Source organism: Macaca mulatta, chromosome 4, assembly GCF_049350105.2.
Source record: "Macaca mulatta isolate MMU2019108-1 chromosome 4, T2T-MMU8v2.0, whole genome shotgun sequence".
In the NCBI taxonomy this organism is placed as follows: Eukaryota; Metazoa; Chordata; class Mammalia; order Primates; family Cercopithecidae; genus Macaca; species Macaca mulatta.
Genome location: NC_133409.1, coordinates 21,469,053 through 21,487,463, shown reverse-complemented (window position 1 = coordinate 21,487,463; position 18,411 = coordinate 21,469,053). Strand labels below are relative to the sequence as shown.

Genomic DNA, 18,411 nt, shown 5'->3' with positions numbered 1-18,411 from the left:
TTGAGCCTTGCTTTCCTCATCTGTAGATTTAGGGGTCTCAATCAGGTCATCTCAAGTTCCTTAAACTTGCTTAAAAAGCACCAAACTTTGAGTTAGACCTTGACAGACTTCCCTAACTCCTTTTTCCCCAAATTAAGCTATGACAAAGATGACCGTATGTCCCAGTTCACCTAGTATAATCTCGGTTTATATCTGTTGTCCTCGAATAACAATTAATTGCTCTTCCTTTAACTCTCAAATGTGCCTCCACTTAGAAGATAAATTACATGCTCCTCATACCCATGACTATATTCATTTTAATCTTGTTTTATATTTGTAAGAAATCACACGAATTTACTTTTAAGCTTACACATATAGCACTTCACAGCTTGCTTTCTCTTAATACTTGGAGAAACTTCAGATTCTTTTGTGAGTGGTTTGTGAACTACCAAAAGTTTTTTTTTAACTTGGCTGGGTGTTATGACTTATGCCTCTAATCCGAGCACTTTGGAAGGCTGAGGCAGAATCGCTTGAGATAGGAAGTTTGTGGCTGCAGTGCGCTATGATCGCGCCACTACACTTCAGCCTGGGTGATGGAGACAGACCCTGTCTCTAGAAATAAAAATAATTTTTTAAGAACTGAGTAAGTCAAATGTAAATTTTCCTTCTCAAAAACAAATTATTCAGTATGCAAAACATTCTGTTAAGACATATTTTCTGATAACCTTAGAATATGTGGTACTAAAAACTATGACTAAAATATTTGTGGAAGAATTCATTATCTTAGGTGATATATTTTAATAATTAAAATAGTTCCAGAACACGGCCTTCTACCTGACTTTGACAATAAAAACAATGTTCTCAAAAGAATGTTCTCTCTGAAGATTCTGGGTCTCATCTACCATCATAGGTCTCATCTACCATCAACTGAAATAAGCTAATCAGTTACAAACAAGGAAATATACTTAAAAAAAGAAAAGACAGGTTCTCACTCTGTCTCTAAGGCTGGAGTGCAGTGGCACAGTCATGGCTCACTGCAGCATAGAACTCCTAGGCTCAGGCAATATTCCCACCTCAGCTTCCCAGGAATATACCACTTTTACTGCACTGACAAGCTCTGTATGCTAGTGATTCTCAAATTTTCTTTAAGGCTAGGACCAAGAGTCCTGCCAATCCCCTGAACAACAGCTCACACATTATCCAATGAACTTGAAACACTCCTGTCATAGTGAGCAGCACTGAAACAGATTCCATAATTGATTACTCAGTTTCAAGGCAGATTCAACATTGCTTGGTTTTCAAGTTACAAAAAGTTGCCTAGTTTTACTCAAATATGCACTATCCCTGATAAAAAACATGTTTCATTATGAAGAGCTGTGATTTATTTCAGCATTTTTTCCCCACTTAACCACTTAAGTCACTGCCTGAGGAAATTTCTCTTTAAGGAAATAAATACCAGGTTCATTAGAAGAAAAAAAACCACATAATTTTAATTCATTTTGTTTTAAAGATGCATATCTTTAAAAAACTACTTTAAAATGAACTAATATGTTAGACTGGATCATGCTGTGGTGACTAATGTATTGTCTAGCCTTAACCTAATGAAAACAAAAGAAAAGCGAGTTTGGCACTCACTTGCACTTTTCATCTCTGTTAGAAAGTATGTCTCAGTTTGGATCTGAGATCAGGTTTGCTTGGTAACCTCAAAGAGTAATTTTCCTTTTTTTGTTTCTTTCAAAATTTCCTTTTGATCATTTCAGACAGTTCATCCTTTTGAGTGAGAAAGAGTAAAAGAGAGGAATGTTGAGTGAGGTTAAGTAAACGGAGAATCTGTCACATAAAGCAAGTTTAAATCCTAGTAAGAGCATCCATGCAGGACAAACGGAAGCATTATTCTTTTGAAAACATTATTCTTTTAAACAGTGTGTAATGACATCCTCCCTAGAGACTTTCCATGAGAGGGGAAAAAAATTACTTCCTCAGAAGTCGTTTTCTGGATTCCAAGCATAATAAGTGAAGCACAGTTAAAAGTCAAACTTGTGTTTTCTTTATGCAAGAAGGTTCAAAATTAGAACTGCAGAAAGGTACTTATAAGTTTCTCCAACTTGTCTTTTGGTTACATACTGGTATGGCTGTGAACTAAAAGTGCAAATAAGAGGAAAGGTTACTGTTGTTACTTTACACCTATAAATCAGTGAGTGTGTCCTTACTGTAAAATTTGAGCTGAACATATTTTCTGTTTCAAAGGAGAAATATATGACTCATATATGCTGAATGTATGATAATTTATTAAGTTCCTTTTAAGTATATCATTTTCTTATGCTCAAATGGAAACTATGGATTATTTTTCTAGTATTGTATGCTGCTGTTACCTTCTGAGGAGCTGACTGAAAATTTTATGCTTTTGAAAGTTGGGTGCCACTTAAATATCAGAAGTTGGCTATTGTTTTAAATATTTAAAATGTGTTTAAACAACAATTAAGGTTAATAAGCAGAGAAAATACTTCTTTTGATTCAAATACTATTTTATACATTTAATGAATATACATCCAAATAAAGATTTCTCTTCAAAAATTTTGGAAAATGTTAATGCATTTTGAATATAATGGAACAGAGAAGAAAAACACTAGAGAAAATTCACAATTACGATGTTTATTTAGCAAAATAAACTTGAAAAAGTTTTCCTATTAAAAAAACATAAGAATCATATCCAAGTTTTAGATTCTCCATCTTCTTTGGTATGAAAATCAACATTCATAATAGAAAATATTTTATTTTGAAAGGTTTAGTCATTGGGTGTACAACAGTTTTCCATATAAGGAAAATACAGTATTATCTGTAATCATTTTACTTATTGAACCACCAATGAATGCATACAAGTAACCAATTATATGTGTGCAGAGACCAGCATCAAGGAAATATTCATTCAGATAAATGTTTTCTAATAAAATATATTTTAAGTTTTTAATGATCTTCTGCTATCATTTTTTGCTATATTATCTGAATAGCCATCCAGACCTGTAATAAAAGATCCTATTAGTTACGTAACTCAAGAAGTACTTCCCCAAGGAAGCTGACACCATCATACCAGGACTTAGCAACATTTATCTTTCAACATGACTGTACCATTAAAATTTTTTTATATTTCTCAGAATTGTATTCTTCAGTCTTTTCCATAATATAGTATAAGGAAATTGCTAATAGCATTAAATTAATATTAATAAAACCCAATTCTATCTAAACCTTTTTCTCATAAGAAAAAACATTACTTTAAAAAACAGACTTTTTGTTTCTTCTAAAAGTAGTCCTACATGGATTGCTCAATTAGCAATGACAAACACTTCCAGAAACACCATAGGACCACCAAGCTATTTCTACTGCTTTGATAAATTCTTTGCCTGCTCCAATTTCTCCATGTTCCTGCTTTTTTGTGTCAAAATATCTTCCCTTAATTTGTTAAAATGAATCTAAGGGGAAAAAAATCTGATAATCTGGGGTAAAGACATTTTATTTTGTATAGCTTCTTGTGATCACAAAATGACCAGGTAATTTATATCTTCAGTGCTAACACTGTGATTGGGAACAAGAAGAGTACAACCACAATAAAATACAGCTATCTATTAGAAGAACTGCATACAGACATCTTTGGCCATGTAGGCTCTGGGCCCTCTGGAAATAAGTCAGTTGCATTGCCAACATGACAAAGAAAATAGCAATGTTCAGGATCAAGAACAATCTGGTATAGGAAGCAGACAGTGATGGGGCCCTGCTGTGAGTAGTTGTCATCATCCGTGCCTGTCCAAACCGGCCTTTCATCAAGCCCCCATTTTTATGTTTTTCATATGTTACATCTGCAAAATCTAAAAGGTCTTTCATTTCTTCATCTTCATCTATGGGTAGTTCTTTCTGTGCCAAAATCTGAGCTTTCTGTCTAATCTTTTTCTCATTGACTTCAATCTGTGCAAAAATATCAGGGACAGCATCCACAAATTTATAGCGCTTGCCTGCCCTTCGGTTTTTCTTTGACTTGCTTTGCTGCTGCTGTTGCTGTGATATGGCAAAAATCCTGTCAATGGCCTCCTCAGTCTGTCTCTTATCTGAAAATCTCAGCAGGCGCTCAGCAGTCTTCCTAAAGCTAGCTGTGTTCCGGACTCGGGACAGTATCTGCTTCTCCAGCAGCTGAAACACTGGCTTAAAATGCTGCAGGTTCTGTTCCACAATAGCAGCATAGTCCTTCACCTCAGGGACAATGCTGCTCTTGATGGCTGAATTCCGGTCAAACAGAATTTTGTGACGATCAGCAATGACCTGTGCAAAGGCAGACTGTCCTGTGGCCTCACCTGTCCACAGGTACGTTGCGTAGGCATGTTTGCTGGTGGCTACGAACACATCCAGTTGCTGAGAGTCTCCGTGGATAGTGAAGCTCTGAACATCTATAGATGGCCCTATGAAGAGGTAAGCTGCCCTGGTGATGGGACTTCGGAGGTGCATGGTGACATTCACATAGTTTGTCCCATTGTAGGGATAGCCCCGAGGATATGTCACTGAGGCAAAGGTTGCTTTCTCGCTGTAGCCAGTATCGTCCATCCAGTACATTTTATAGAGACCATCTCTCTGCCTGATGAAAGCCCCATGGACACCATCTACCACAGTCTCCTCAAAAGGAACATCCACATTGTGGAAGAAGCTTGCTGCTGTCTCCAGGGGACTCTCCTCTCCCAGGTGTATTTGGTCTACAAGGAGAAGCAGCTGTGGATGTAGGAGGATGAGATTCCTCTGAACATTCTTCAGGTTGAGCTGGGGGTTGTAAGCTCCCACACCTTCTCCTCGGATGAAAACCACCCCATTTTTCTCCTCTGCTGCAACCACTCTCCCCTGACAACTAGCTGCCAGGTCATGCTTGTATTTAGACCATTTTGATGAGCAGTCTTCTGTGACCTGACCCTCCCAGGGAGAAAAGCAGCTCTTTGACACAGCTGGGGAAAACATCAAAACATTGTTGAAGAAGGTGTACTTTGGCCCGTACAGAGCCTCAGTAATGAAAGGCACACCATTGGGAGCAAAAGTAAATGAGTTTTGATCAGGATGTTCATGCCCTGCATTAAAATTTCTCCATCCTTTGATCCAATCTTTGTATTTGTTTCTGTGGACAATGTCATATATTGCACGTCCTCCCAGTTTTCCAGACTTGAAGGAAAGGAAAGATCTATTGATTTCTGCAGGTAGTGCACTTCCATAAGTCACGACACCCCAGTCTTCAAAATAATGCAGTGTAGGGGTGCCAAAGTCTGGAGGAGGAACCGATTTCAAGCTGGCATCATACCTGAAATTAATTTTAAAAAATTAAATGGTTTTCTGATGGAAGTGAAAATAACACATAACATGGTAATGTGGAAGATGCGACACACAAATGCTACCCAGAGCACTGGCAGCACGGAGTGGATTAGGGACAGTTCTGAAAATATCCAAGGACAATCAGTATACACAAAGGGAAACCCTTGGTGACTGGAAGAGGAATATTTCTTTATCATTTGTGATCCTTGGGTTTGGGCCCAAAATGATTTCTGCTCTCATCTCTACATGGACCATCTTCATTTGATGATGTCAGAGTAACCATCCAATCTACTGGGCCTCGTGGATTTAGGCATCTCATCCAAATTTCTGGCTGAGGGGCTCCTCTTCTAGAAATGCCATGTTAGAATCTGGACTCTAACAAGCCTTGAGCTATAATGAAGTATAGTTCTGCAGTAACTGATATTACTGAATGTTTGGCACTGAAAGCAGTTCTCCCTCAAGATTTTTTTCCTTGAAAAAATAAACTGAAATAGAGAAGGACTTCACATATTAGATAAAATGTATCACCAACACCACATCTCAGAATATAAACGAATGAAGTTTCAGCCAACTGTCTTATACTGGGGGATTTATAATTGTGCCTACCACTGACTAGCCAGGACCAAAGGTTTGGTTTTGTTTTAATCTGCAGATGATGCCATGCTTCTTGGACAATAAATCACTTCTTATTTTTATTTATGATAAATGTTTATTCTTAGTACTATGTACTTTTTCCCTAAAGTGAATCAATCACCTGTAGTAGAGTTAATCTTATTAGTGTTTGATTTTGACTGCTTCATCTGTTGTTCTACAGTCTCAGTTTCAAGACATCAGAAATTATATCTCTACTTAGGTCTAGTATAATGTTGGCTTAATAAATGTGATTTCACAGGTTTAGATGTAAGCTGAATGGGCCATCTTACTCTCAGTTTTTGGTCAGTCTGCATATTGCCATAAAGGCAGATTTTTAAGTTAGACTTAGCATTAAACTGACCTATTATATTAATCCTGTAGTTAGCTTTATAGAACTCTCTTGGTTGGATATTCACGGGTAACTTATTTACGAGTCACACTATTAAGTAATTACGTCATACTCCTGAGAGAACTCAAGGATGGTTGCATCTTAATATATTTAGTTTATCTATGAAAATAATCTTAAATTGTTGGTTAAACTATAGCCAGTTACCATTTTACTAATATTTTTTCCTCAATTTTTTATATTTTGAAAAGAAAGAATAAAGAGAAGCAAACCACAAGAAAGCTTGTTTTGGAGTTGAATGCAAATTTCAACAGCTTGAAAAGACATCAGGGATTAATGACTAATCAGTTCCCTCTAATTTTGATTTTAACTTATTGGATGCCAACAACATATTTGGCAATACTTTAAAAAGGAGACCCAAGCTTCTCTTTCTGGGCTTAAAAGATTAAGGCAAAAAAATTTACACGGTCCTTTTATTATCAAAGTGAAGCTGTCAAATACTGTCAAACACTTTTAAACACTTTTGAAAATTTAGCAACAGCTTTGCTATTAGAAGATTATAATGCTCCATTTACCAAAACAAAATATTTTACTACCTTTTTTTTGGTATGATTATCAGAATAACCTAAATTTTGTGTTTCGTTTTATATGATTTCAAAAAATGATGTAAAATCAAAACATGTTTATTTATGAAATAATGCAAGTGTAGGACATTTCTAATATGAGAACCAAAAACTGAAAACAGTAATTAGATGTTAAACATAAAGAAATGTTTCTAACACTACCTATTAGGTACTATGCTCACTCCCGGAGTATAGTGCACACGTACCACTGCATCTAAAATAAAAGTTGAAATTTTTTTTTAAAAAATAAAAGTTTCTAAGAGTTTCAAAAACTGTGGTATGAGTTGAATTGAAACTTCATATACTCAGGTGGCATGGAGAAAATATTTAAAAAGTGCTTTAGTTTTTCTTTTTAAATGCAAAAAAACAAGTGCATAGCACGAATAGTACCCTTGGGTACCATTTCTCTTTAAAGCTAGCCCAGTGTGTCATACCAGAGAAATTCCGTGTGCAGAGTGCACCAGCGCTGCCCTTTGGACGGTGTTCCTGGACCTTCCACCGCACGGTTCCTTCTGATTTGGTCAGCTAGCCAGTTACCACTGCCATTACGCATGACAAATTTATCAAGGAACACTAACTGGCTTTCTGGACCATAAAACCAGTTGTAATTTGAGTCCGCAATAGCCACAGTCCTTTGAAACCCTAGGGAAACAAGTTGGAAAGAATTAAGATACATTAAAAACTTCATACTCCTATATAGGTCTAAACAATGATTTTTCAAATCTAGTTGCAAATTAGAATTGCGTAATTGAGGGGATAAAATAAAAGAAAAATCACAATCCTCTGATTTTATTCCAGACCAGTTAATTAGAATCCCTCAAAAGGTCTTCATGATATGTTGTGTGTAAGCTTGTATTTGTTATGTGGTACCTGTCATTGGTAACAGAAGTGCTACACCTATTGTCTGCCTTTCTCATTTTCCAGTGTTCATGCTATACATGATTATATTTGCATATATACATGGGATATCCTCTTGCGCAGTTTGGGTTCCTGAACCTGGAATGAACACTAGCTCTCCCACAACTCAACGTGCATTCTAGGCCAAGATAATAAAATAACATGCTTTAATTTGGCTTCAATAAAGTCTAAGTTATACTACATATAAAGTTCAGGGGAGAGACTGAGTTTCTACAGGAAGAAAATTTAATTCCCAGAGTAGCTCTGCCAGTATGTACTGCTGGAAGTTAAAGGAGAGAAAATGCAAGGATCTTAAAGCCATATATCATTTTTGGAATAGGGAAGAAAAATAAAAGCAGGTAAGACTGGATACGCTCCATGTGTTCATGAAAAAAGAAGCAGCATGGGAGAAAACTCAGCCAGACAAAAAAAAAAAAATGCTACTAGAGTATCAACTGTAGAAAAAAAAAAAAAAAGGAGAAATGTAGTTGAAAACAGATTGCTTTAACATAGAACCTCTTCTAAAATGTTACCATGATTATATTTATAATTTACAGCTAATGTTTTTGTTCCTAATAATTTAGTAAGTGATCTTGTAAGTATACCCTATTTTAAAATGATATTTTCTGAATCTTCTACTAGTCTGTGAATTCCTTGAAAGCAGGAGATGTGTTTTATTCCTCTTTGAATCCTCTGCCTAGTACAGTGCCTGGCATACAGATGTTCAATAAAAGTTTGTTTAATTAACACAAACATATAAATGCTGCTTTTAGACATGTTCATACTGTCTTTTCCACTTTAGGAAGTAGCCACAGACACAGCTCACAGCAAATACAATTTCTGATGTTGTTAGCCTTTAGATCTCAGCTTAAAAAAGCAGCTTACAAAGCACTGAAACCTCTGAAAGGCCCCTTGCTTTAGGTAGCCTTTGTTTACTAAGATGAATTGCAAAACAGTCCTCTCCTATATGTCTAAGAAAAAGCAACAAAGCAAATTTTTTTTGAACGTAAGTCTAAACTAAATCTTAAAATGGTTCTTATGCTCTGCAGTATTTTTTGCACTAGTCCAATAATGGAGATTCTATTAATCTGTATGTATACTACCAGAGCCAAAAGATTTAAATACTGAATTCTTTGTTGTAGGTCTAGAATCACCATTTAAAAATTGCATTTCCTTGGGGAAGGAGGAGGAAGTAGGGGATACGTATCCTGATAAAATTTTCCTTTATAACTTGTTCTAACATCTTGGTCCTGTTTTAGAAATAAAAAAAGGTTACAAAGTTCTCTAGAAATGAATACATTATTAAATCATGTATATCTTTTTTTTTTTAGAGCTAGTTTTCTTAGAAGGCTAAATGTCACAGCAATAAGAAATTACAAGTTTTACAGCAATTTTTTTTTACTTTTCTATACTATTTACTTCAATAAAATATTAAAATACTAAAGCTCCAACTTAAATGTGTAGGTGTAATCCTTCATTTTGAATCGTGTCTGTGTAGTTTGAAAGAAAAAACTGAAAACCAAAAATTAAAAATAGGATTGATCAGGGATCACATATAAAGGAAAACTGACAGGTAATCACAAATGTTTATATTTTGCTTTCAATGATGAAGATGAGTCTGTATATGTACTCAAGTTTGGATCTATATATAAAAAAAAGTATTGAGGGGCCTAGAAATTGTATTTAATCCATAACCCTCCAAGCTTTGTAATACCTAAATCATAAATACATTAGCCTCCAAAATGTTCTGGCTATAGGCAACTCTTGAATTCAATTTTTCTTTGATTAAAAAAAACTATTTAATTTCAATATGACAAACTCTAAGGACCTAATTTCTCTGCTTAGTCTAGCTCATTTTCATAATCAGAAAAAATTACAATAGTTTAATGTTTTCACACTTCTGACTCCTCACTGTACCTGGCAGGATGGTTCTATACATAAATGCGAAGTGTTGTTTAAGCCACGGATGGCCAAAGTGGTTGATGTTGAAGTGCCTCTGGACGAGAAACATGTATTGGAAGAGTGATCTAGTGGTGTAGCTGCCATATGCAACTCCTTCATAGAGGGAGCCATCCGTCACCTCCCTGAGCAAGATCAGAGATTTCTCCATGATGGTCAGAACTTGTTTGGTCCATAAGTAGGCTTCTTGAAGATATCCTGAAGGATGAAAACACATGGAAGCAATGACTAAAGGCTGTGACAAAGCATAAACAAAAATATGGCCAAATAAAACCCTCTGAGTTATCTAACTCGTTTATATTACAAATTGCATTTCGTAAAACTCCAACTTGTCAGTGTATAAATAACATCCTGTAATCTAGGTTTGTGATGGTCCCTGGTATAAGTTAAGAAGTTCTTCCTGGCTAATATGGTGAAACACTGTCTCCACTAAAATTACAAAAAATTATCTGGGCGTGTTGGCAGGTGCCTGTAGTCCCAGCTACTTGGAAGGCTGAGGCAGGAGAATGGTGTGAACCCAGGAGGCGGAGCTTGCAGTGAGTGGAGATTGCGCCACTGCACTCCAGCCTGGGCGACAGAGCGAGACTCCGTCTCAAAAAAAAAAAAAAAAAAAGAAGTTCTTGACTCTATAAATGAAGATAAACCCTTAAATGAGTATCAGTCACTTTCTGATCTTTAATAAACTCTATCACATGTAAGATCACAAATGCATATAACTTTATGTTGGCAAGAGAGGATTTGTATATTAAGATTTTAATCAGTGTTCCTAAAAAACAATACTTGAAAATATTTTTAAAAGTTTATCTCTTCACAAAACTTGCATCATTATTTTATAGAATTTGTAATAGGTTGCACATACTATAAATGCTAAAGACAGTCTTCAATTCATATTGTCATTAGACAGCAACCTCTCTTATGTGCTTTAGATCCCACAGGATCTGAAAAGGCAGCAAAGTGGGGCTGAGAAACCAATGGAAAGGCAAATTAATAATGAAAAAATCAACTAGGAATCCTGAAACCACCAGAAAATGAGCTACATGATTTTGTCCAAGCAATTCTTCCATCTGTCACATTTTAATCTCCCCACTGAAAATCAAGTCTATAAAAATTTATAAAACCTTTTAACTCAGAAATGCTCGCTTTCTAGAATTGTTGCACTTAGTTGACAATAACAACTCCTCACATTTCTGTAACATTTATAATTTATATAGCACTGAGCAGAATCTTAGTTAATCCTTTTAACAACCCAATTATGTATTATTGCCCCAAAACAGAAAGGCTCACTTGTTCAAGACCTCTGGCACATGACTAAAAATGAATACAACTTTAATCTCAACCTAGGTCTTTAGATTTAAGGGTTCGCTTAAAAACACGCCACCCTTGAGAATAAAATTAAGCCCAATGCTTCCTGGTGTGGATGTAGCCACACTGCTTTACTGCAATTTGGTCCAACCAGCTCTGGGCCTAAATATAGGTCACAGGCTAAGACTTGGCTCCTGACTAACGTGGGCAACTCAGCTCTCAGGCTTGGGTACGCAGAGGTGACTGTTCATCATACCCTGGCCTCTTCTGCCACCTATAGCTGACATGTCAATATTCTGGATAGTTTTCGATTTCCATTCTCTACCATTCCAGTTTAAAATTCTAATTATGTTCATTCTTTTCCTCTGTGTCTTCCATCTCCCACCAGATACCAATGTGACTGATGCCTAAAATCAGGCCACTGTCCCCAGGATACCAACATTACCTAATTTTCCTTATTTGTTCCTTACAACAACCCTCTTCAGAAGATATGAGGCCATGTCTACCAAAATATTTTGTAAATTGCAAATCTCTGTCAATACAAGGTACTGATATTGTTGTTAACTGAAGCTATGCCCTGTATTTTTTTTCTGCCACCCGTATACCTTGCCTGGAACGTTCTTTAACTTCCCCTTAAGTTCTCCTATCTAACTTCAAAGTTACAGGAAGAAAATTACCGAAAGAACACTGCTCTCTTGAATTCCAAGTTAATATACTCATTTTATATTTAACCATAAGGCTTTTCATGGTATCTTTTATTTTACTCTCTGTGGTTATTGTAACTACGGTGTAATCATTTAAACATTTCACATCTGTCTTCTTTCCAACTGATTTCTACCTCCTTCTGTCCAGTCTTGTCATAAATGTGTGTACTTATGTGGGGGCTCTGGAAGAGTGTCTGCCAGGGCCACCATAACTTTAGTCAGAAAATAAATGCATAGGAAAACTCCTGCCAGGGCAAAATGACATATTTTGATTCAATCTAAACCAGTATTATTTTGGGTCACTGCTTATTATTTGGAATAATGTTATTTAGAAAGACTGAAGAAAGAAACTACTCCTCTTGTTAAATAAATAAAAATTTATTTAAGGAAATAAAACTATAGTAGATTAAATTTAAGCCCTGAGGCAGAAATTTGGCTCACCCAAGAGATCCTTTCACCATTTCATGATGGTGTTGTTTCAGAGGCCTGGGGGTTTATAAATGGTTTGTTAGTGGATTAACACATTGTTTGCATTTTGACGTTTTACTTTTCTTTTCCTTTCTATTTGTTTGGTTATTTATTTATTTATTTATTTAAGACTGAGTCTCACTTTGTTGCCGAGGCTGGAGTGCAGTGGTGGGATCTTGGCTCACTGCAACCTCTGCCTCCCGGGTTCAAGTGATTCTCCTGCCTCAGCCTCCTGAGTAGCTGGGATTATAGGCATGCGCCACCACGCCCATTTTTCAGTTGAGACGGGATTTCCCCATGTTGGCCAGGCTGGTCTCGAACTCCTGTCCTCAAGTGATCTGCCTGCCTTGGCCTTCCAAAGTGTTGGGATTATGGGCGTGAGCCACCGCGCCTGACCTGATGTTTTAATTTTCTTTATGTTTTTGTGAGAGTAGGGGAAAAGGGGAGCTAGCATGAAAATTCACTTTCATAATTAAATTTTGCTTAAGTTATTATAAATGAAATTTCCCTTCTGAGAGAGATAACAAAATACAGTTGAAAGAGATTGAACTTTATGGATGGCCAGAAGTGGGTCCAAATCCCAGCTGCCTTATATGGTTGATGTGAAGATTGAATAAAATATGGAAAAAGACTAGCACGTGTCATATGCTCAATAAATGTTAGTTTCTTTTCCTCTAAGACCCAATTAAAAGTGAAGGTTGGTTGATATGACAAGGGAGAAAGCTAGATTTGGGTAAAATCTGATGTTGGATAATCAACAAAATGCTTAATAATTCTTATGGGGAATATAATCGAGTTAAATTCTGTTAGATTTCCAAGCCCCAATTATATATTTAATATTCTGATAATTCCCTGTGATCTTAGAGCTGCTTTTCTTAAACACAATCTTAATCATTTATAGATTTCTACAGAAGTTGTAATTTAGAGTTAAAAGAACAAAGAAAATGTATTATTGGCAATTATGCAATATGTTAAGGCAAAGTAGCTACACAATCCACAAAAGTTGCTTCCAATTTGGATGTAAATAATCCAGATTGGTTGTTTTAAATATTAAGAGGGAAAAATAGTAGTGGTGTTATGATTCCCATCTGTGTGCTGGAAATCTTCATTTCAAATAACAAACCATCTGTTTAGCTTTTTAAAATTTCGTTTATTCCAGGAGGGCTGTCTTCACTGTCAAAATTCTCTGGAAAAATGAATATTCATCACTGACCCTGAGTTGTGAAGATTTGTTCTGGGATAATCATAAGCCATAATTAGATAACATGCCGGCTAATATACTAGCGGAAAATAAGGAGGAGATGTCCCTCAATTAACTAAGAGACACTGTAGGGACTACTTCATCTCATGGGTTTAGTTAGGATCCAAGTATGAACACGTACTAAGAATGGTTATAAAAATGCTTTGCTCACAACATGGCAACTACGACTTCTGTCAGCTCAGGCATCACCTCGGCTGTGTCCACACACACCTTGATTCATCAGGACTAGGCTTCCTGTGAGCAAAGCCATGCAGTTGGTGGGCTGATGATTGTGCAGGTATTGAAATCCCCATCCTCTCCTGTATGAAGTTTCATACATATACCCTGAGGCATTGGCAATCACTTCAAGAAACTTCTCCTGTTGTGTCTTGCTCAGGTAGTTGTACAAGAAGTCATAAGCAGTGGCAAAACCAACCAGGGAGTGAGCGAGCGGGACCTCATCCCAAGGAGCATCTTTCACCAACCTGTAAAGGAAAATAAATCATGGAAATGAGTTCATCAGACTCACAGCTTTCATTACACTTCTAAAGTGTCTATTTCTCAGAACTAAAGGGCACAACTGAAGATACAATCCAAGGGCTTAATGACACACAACTGACTTCCCTCCACATTATAATGAAACATATAGCATAGCTTGTCTAAAATGTGAAAATTATACAGTTAACAGTTTTCTCTCTCAGGATTCTGGCAACATCAAGATGTTGAGAACTTTTACTTTTGATTTTTTATTCATGACAAGAAGTAGTAGAATATATTCAAAGAGATCTAAAGCATAGAACATGTGTTGGCAGGGCAAAATTCTCTGGAGTACGAATTTAACCAGTGCTCACCCCATTCCTCCTTTTTGCTTAAATAAGACACTCTCAGTTCTATGCTTATGGCCACCTTGCTAAGACAGTTGAACATATGTATTTCCTCTTATTTGCCATAGCTGGTCAATGCGAAGGTATCGTGGTCCATAATCCATGACCTCTCAATCTGCACAGACCCACTTGGTCATCACCATGGTGCGAAGCGTGACTAACGTGAGTGGGAGCTGATTCTAACTCAGAATTTTTATATCCCTCTTTCCCATAAACTGAACTGCACTGCCTTAAAGGTCTTTCAAATATCTTTGTAAGAAATCTAAAAGTTGATCTTCTGTTAAGAATTACATTGTCATTTTCCAGGAAGCCAAATTTCTGTTTGACTAGTTATATTATTCTGCAAATTAGTGTGTGGCTTGCATTAAGCAGGAAGCAAAAAAAAGGATCTTTCACAATCAGAATTCTAAGGAATTATCCAGAAAACCCTTCCCATCTGTTCAGGATGTATTTGAGTAATCTCCAAGTGAGGGAAACAAATCAAAAGTGTGCTGTACCTGTGGGAGGCAGAAGCAGCACTTAATTAGGGATGAAGCTAAAGCTTAACATTTTTTATGCCACGAACCTCTTGTGGCAATCTAGCGAAGCCTTGACCTGTTTCTCAAAATGTTTTAAAATTCATAAGACATAATTAAGGATACATGGAAATCTATTATTTTGAAATATAATTATCAATACACATATTTAAAAAATAGTAGTACAGCTAGCTATTTTATTAAGACATGAAATACTAACATTTAATAGCAGGGATAATAACTACCATAATTTATAAGTGGTAATAAACATAAATTTTGAAATATCTATAACAACTGTAATGTAGTATGAAAATATCTGTGATAACCTGTCTGTAACTTTGTTCCAGATTCTCCCAATACCATCACAATTAGTTATCTCTACTCATGACTGGAAGAAATGTTGGATTTCAGTTAAAGTTAGTAAAAATTAAGATGTATTAGTTCTCTCAAACAAACCTTACAGACCTCAGCTTAAAAATACTTTAAAATGTTCTGAGAGACTACCTCTTCCAGATTATGTTTCTCCTTTAGAAGTTTATGCTAAAGAAATGGCCTAGGTGAGAGCTTCCCTGGTCACCCTATCAGAATTTCATCATCCTCCCAAAATAATATTTAATTCCCCCTTTTTTTCCCTTTAGCAAATATATGTATGAATATGTCTATGTATATGTATCCCCTCCTAGAACTTAAGTTCTACAAGGGCAGGACTTTTTTCTTCACTATTGTATTCGCAATTGGATCCCCAATCCTAGAACAGTGTGGCACATGGCAGATGCTCCATAAATATTTTCAGAAAGAAGGAAAAAGTGGAGGAACAAACCTATAACTCACTGTCAGCCACACTGCTGACAGTGATTATGTGATCATTATGAAATCAGGAATTTGGAGAGATCCCTTTATATTTAGTAATAATTTCAGCGTTTGGTTACCATTCAGTGTTTGGTACTAAAAAGATTGAGCAGTTTCTTAGTAATCTAGTAACAGACAAAGCTGCCTTGCTCTAGCCAGTCAGCTTGCCGGTGTGTGTACTATTTGTAAACAGACGATGAGTGTGTGAATGAATTCCCTACTTCTAGGAAAAAACAATTCATACTGCACACACATTGCCAGGGAGTTGGCAATATCATCTTCACTGACTCATGGTGACTGGTGGGCCAGGCAGGGAAGTCAGGTCATTTGTTTCCCAACTTGTGTCACTGTACCATGTCATGATGCATCTATAAATGGCAGTATATACACCGACTCATGATAAAGCTGATGTCAATGAATCGCTACCAGCCATCAAACCCTCACATGTGTGATTAACCAATAAGTTTATTTTTATAGATAAGCAGAACATTTGATATAATTCTCATCCTTCAGGAAATGTCATGCTAATTTCTGTGAAAATGTCTAAGCCCCAACATGCAGTTTGTTGATTTCAAACAGTTTCAAATTCAATGAAACATTGGCATCCCAAAAGAAAAAAGTTTATGGCACCTTCAGGTCTGTCCCTCTATCATTAGAAAAGCTGACCTGTAATAGTTGTATTTCTAAAAAGTTATCTAAATCTTTTACCAACATGGTCTTACCCAGCCTTAGATACAAAGTGAAATAATGGAAGAGACTATATTTTACAGTCACAAAAACCAACGGAAATTTGCTCTTAGTTCATAGATGGCAGCTGAGAAACTATCTTATCCAATGTGATCCTGACCAGTAATAAATCAGTTCACTGTAAAAGGTGGTTAAGTGGGAAATTATTTTTTTAAAAAACCAGACAGACATTAATTTATGAATTGTATTTCAACTTAAAATATATCCATGTGTCCACACATTCACCAATCTTTTGAAGGTGAGCCAAAACCTATTCTCTGAATATGGGTCTACAGATGGAGTTTCATTGTTCTTTCCTGCAAAGAACACACATGACACATCATCACAATTTCCAGCTTTGGTTTCTTTATAATATAGGAAGAAATTAAAGATACCTGTGAGGGAACGCAGAAGCCTTCTAGATTTTTATGAGTTTTTCCCTAATCTTCTACAAATCTCATTCACACTATATCACGACAGCAATTTTTTACAGTAAGTTATTCCAAAGCTTTTAAGTTGGTTCTAGAAATATTAGCTTTTTCTTTTTGAACTCACACTTTATCTATTTATATTATTAAAACTGTCTCATTACAGGTATTAGGGAAACTGTGTTACCTGGTTTGAGAACAAATACAGCTGACACTTGCTCAGCAGGTAACTGTACTAGGGGGAACAGAAATAAATGTAAAGGGCAACCTACAAGTCCTGACATTCAGCTACCGTGTTACATAAGGAATGGAAGCTAGGTTCACTGGCAAGTTAGTTAAGGGAGGTTAATTAAGGAAATATTTACGCTATTCCTCTTTTGTAAACTACACTTTCACCCCTTAGAGCAGCTGTTCTCAAAGTAAGGCCCAGGGAGGGGCTTCCGAGACTACTATATTTTGGAGAAATCACAAATAAGAATTATTTTCATAATAACATAAAGATGTTATATGTTGATATTTGCACTGACGGTACAAAAGCAGTATTAAGTAAAACTGCTGTAACCTTAGCAGGAATCCAAGCAGGGGCACTAAACTGCCCTAGTAGTCCTTGTATGATTTTGCACTGCCATGCACTCATGTTTTTGTTGTTGTTGTTGTTTAATTTTTAAAGCCAATTTTATTTAAAAATGTCTTTGATGAAGTAGTAAAAATGATAAATTTTTATAAAATCTCAACTCTTTGAGTATAAATCTTTCTAATATCCTATGTGATTAAATGGAGTACCAAATTACAAGACTGTCACAAATAAAAGAAGTCATGCACTGAGTTGAGAGCTGAGCTAGCTGGGTTTTGTCATGAAACGTGACAGAATGATCAACTGACAAATTATAATTATTTTGTCATTTTTACGTGACAGAATGATCAACTGACAAATTATAATTATTTTGATTTGGGTGTTAGAATAGAAATTTTTTTGAAAATAAACAAGGAAGGCCTGCCAGTTCAAGGAAAGCTGAAAGCCTTTGTTGCCAGTGACAAACTTGGAGCTTTCAACCGGAAATAAGAATTTTGGAAAATTTGTATCCATTACCAAGAGCTTAAGAGCTTACCAATACTTAAAGATTTTTCTGATGAAATCAGTGAGAACATCAACAAAAATGATTTTTATATTGTATAAGTAAATGTGTTAACATTCGGTAGACTGAAATAACTCAGTGAACAAACATGCAAAATAACAAAGGCATGATGTTATAAAACCATGCACGGGTAAGACAGCCACTCCTAAGTGTAAAATACGCCAATGGATTTTAATGTAAAAGAGTATGAAGAGTTCATTCACATGGCTTCAGATTCTATACTGCAATTAATTTTTATGGAACCACTACCAGTCAAGTTTTAGTGTAGTGTCAAAGAAGAATATTCACAATTATTTGAAAAGATTATTAAAATACTCCTCCCTCGTCAATCACATATTCCTGTGAAGCTGGATTTTCTTCATATACTTCAACCAAAAAAACACATAGC

General features: G+C 36.0%; 1 protein-coding gene across 2 annotated transcripts in view; it reads right to left on the bottom strand.

The window, feature by feature from the left end:
• Positions 1–2,615: 2,615 nt before the first annotated feature.
• Positions 2,616–18,411, bottom strand: part of DSE (dermatan sulfate epimerase) — a 67,639-nt gene continuing 51,843 nt past the window's right edge. For both annotated transcript variants that reach the window (XM_001111756.5, XM_015137544.3), the window contains exons 3-6: positions 13,717–13,970; positions 9,730–9,969; positions 7,350–7,557; positions 2,616–5,302 (exon numbers count right to left, since the gene is read on the bottom strand). In XM_001111756.5, coding sequence (XP_001111756.1) covers positions 3,544–5,302; positions 7,350–7,557; positions 9,730–9,969; positions 13,717–13,970 — 2,461 coding nt within the window. In that variant the 3' untranslated portion in view covers positions 2,616–3,543. The remainder of the gene's footprint in view (positions 5,303–7,349; positions 7,558–9,729; positions 9,970–13,716; positions 13,971–18,411) is intronic.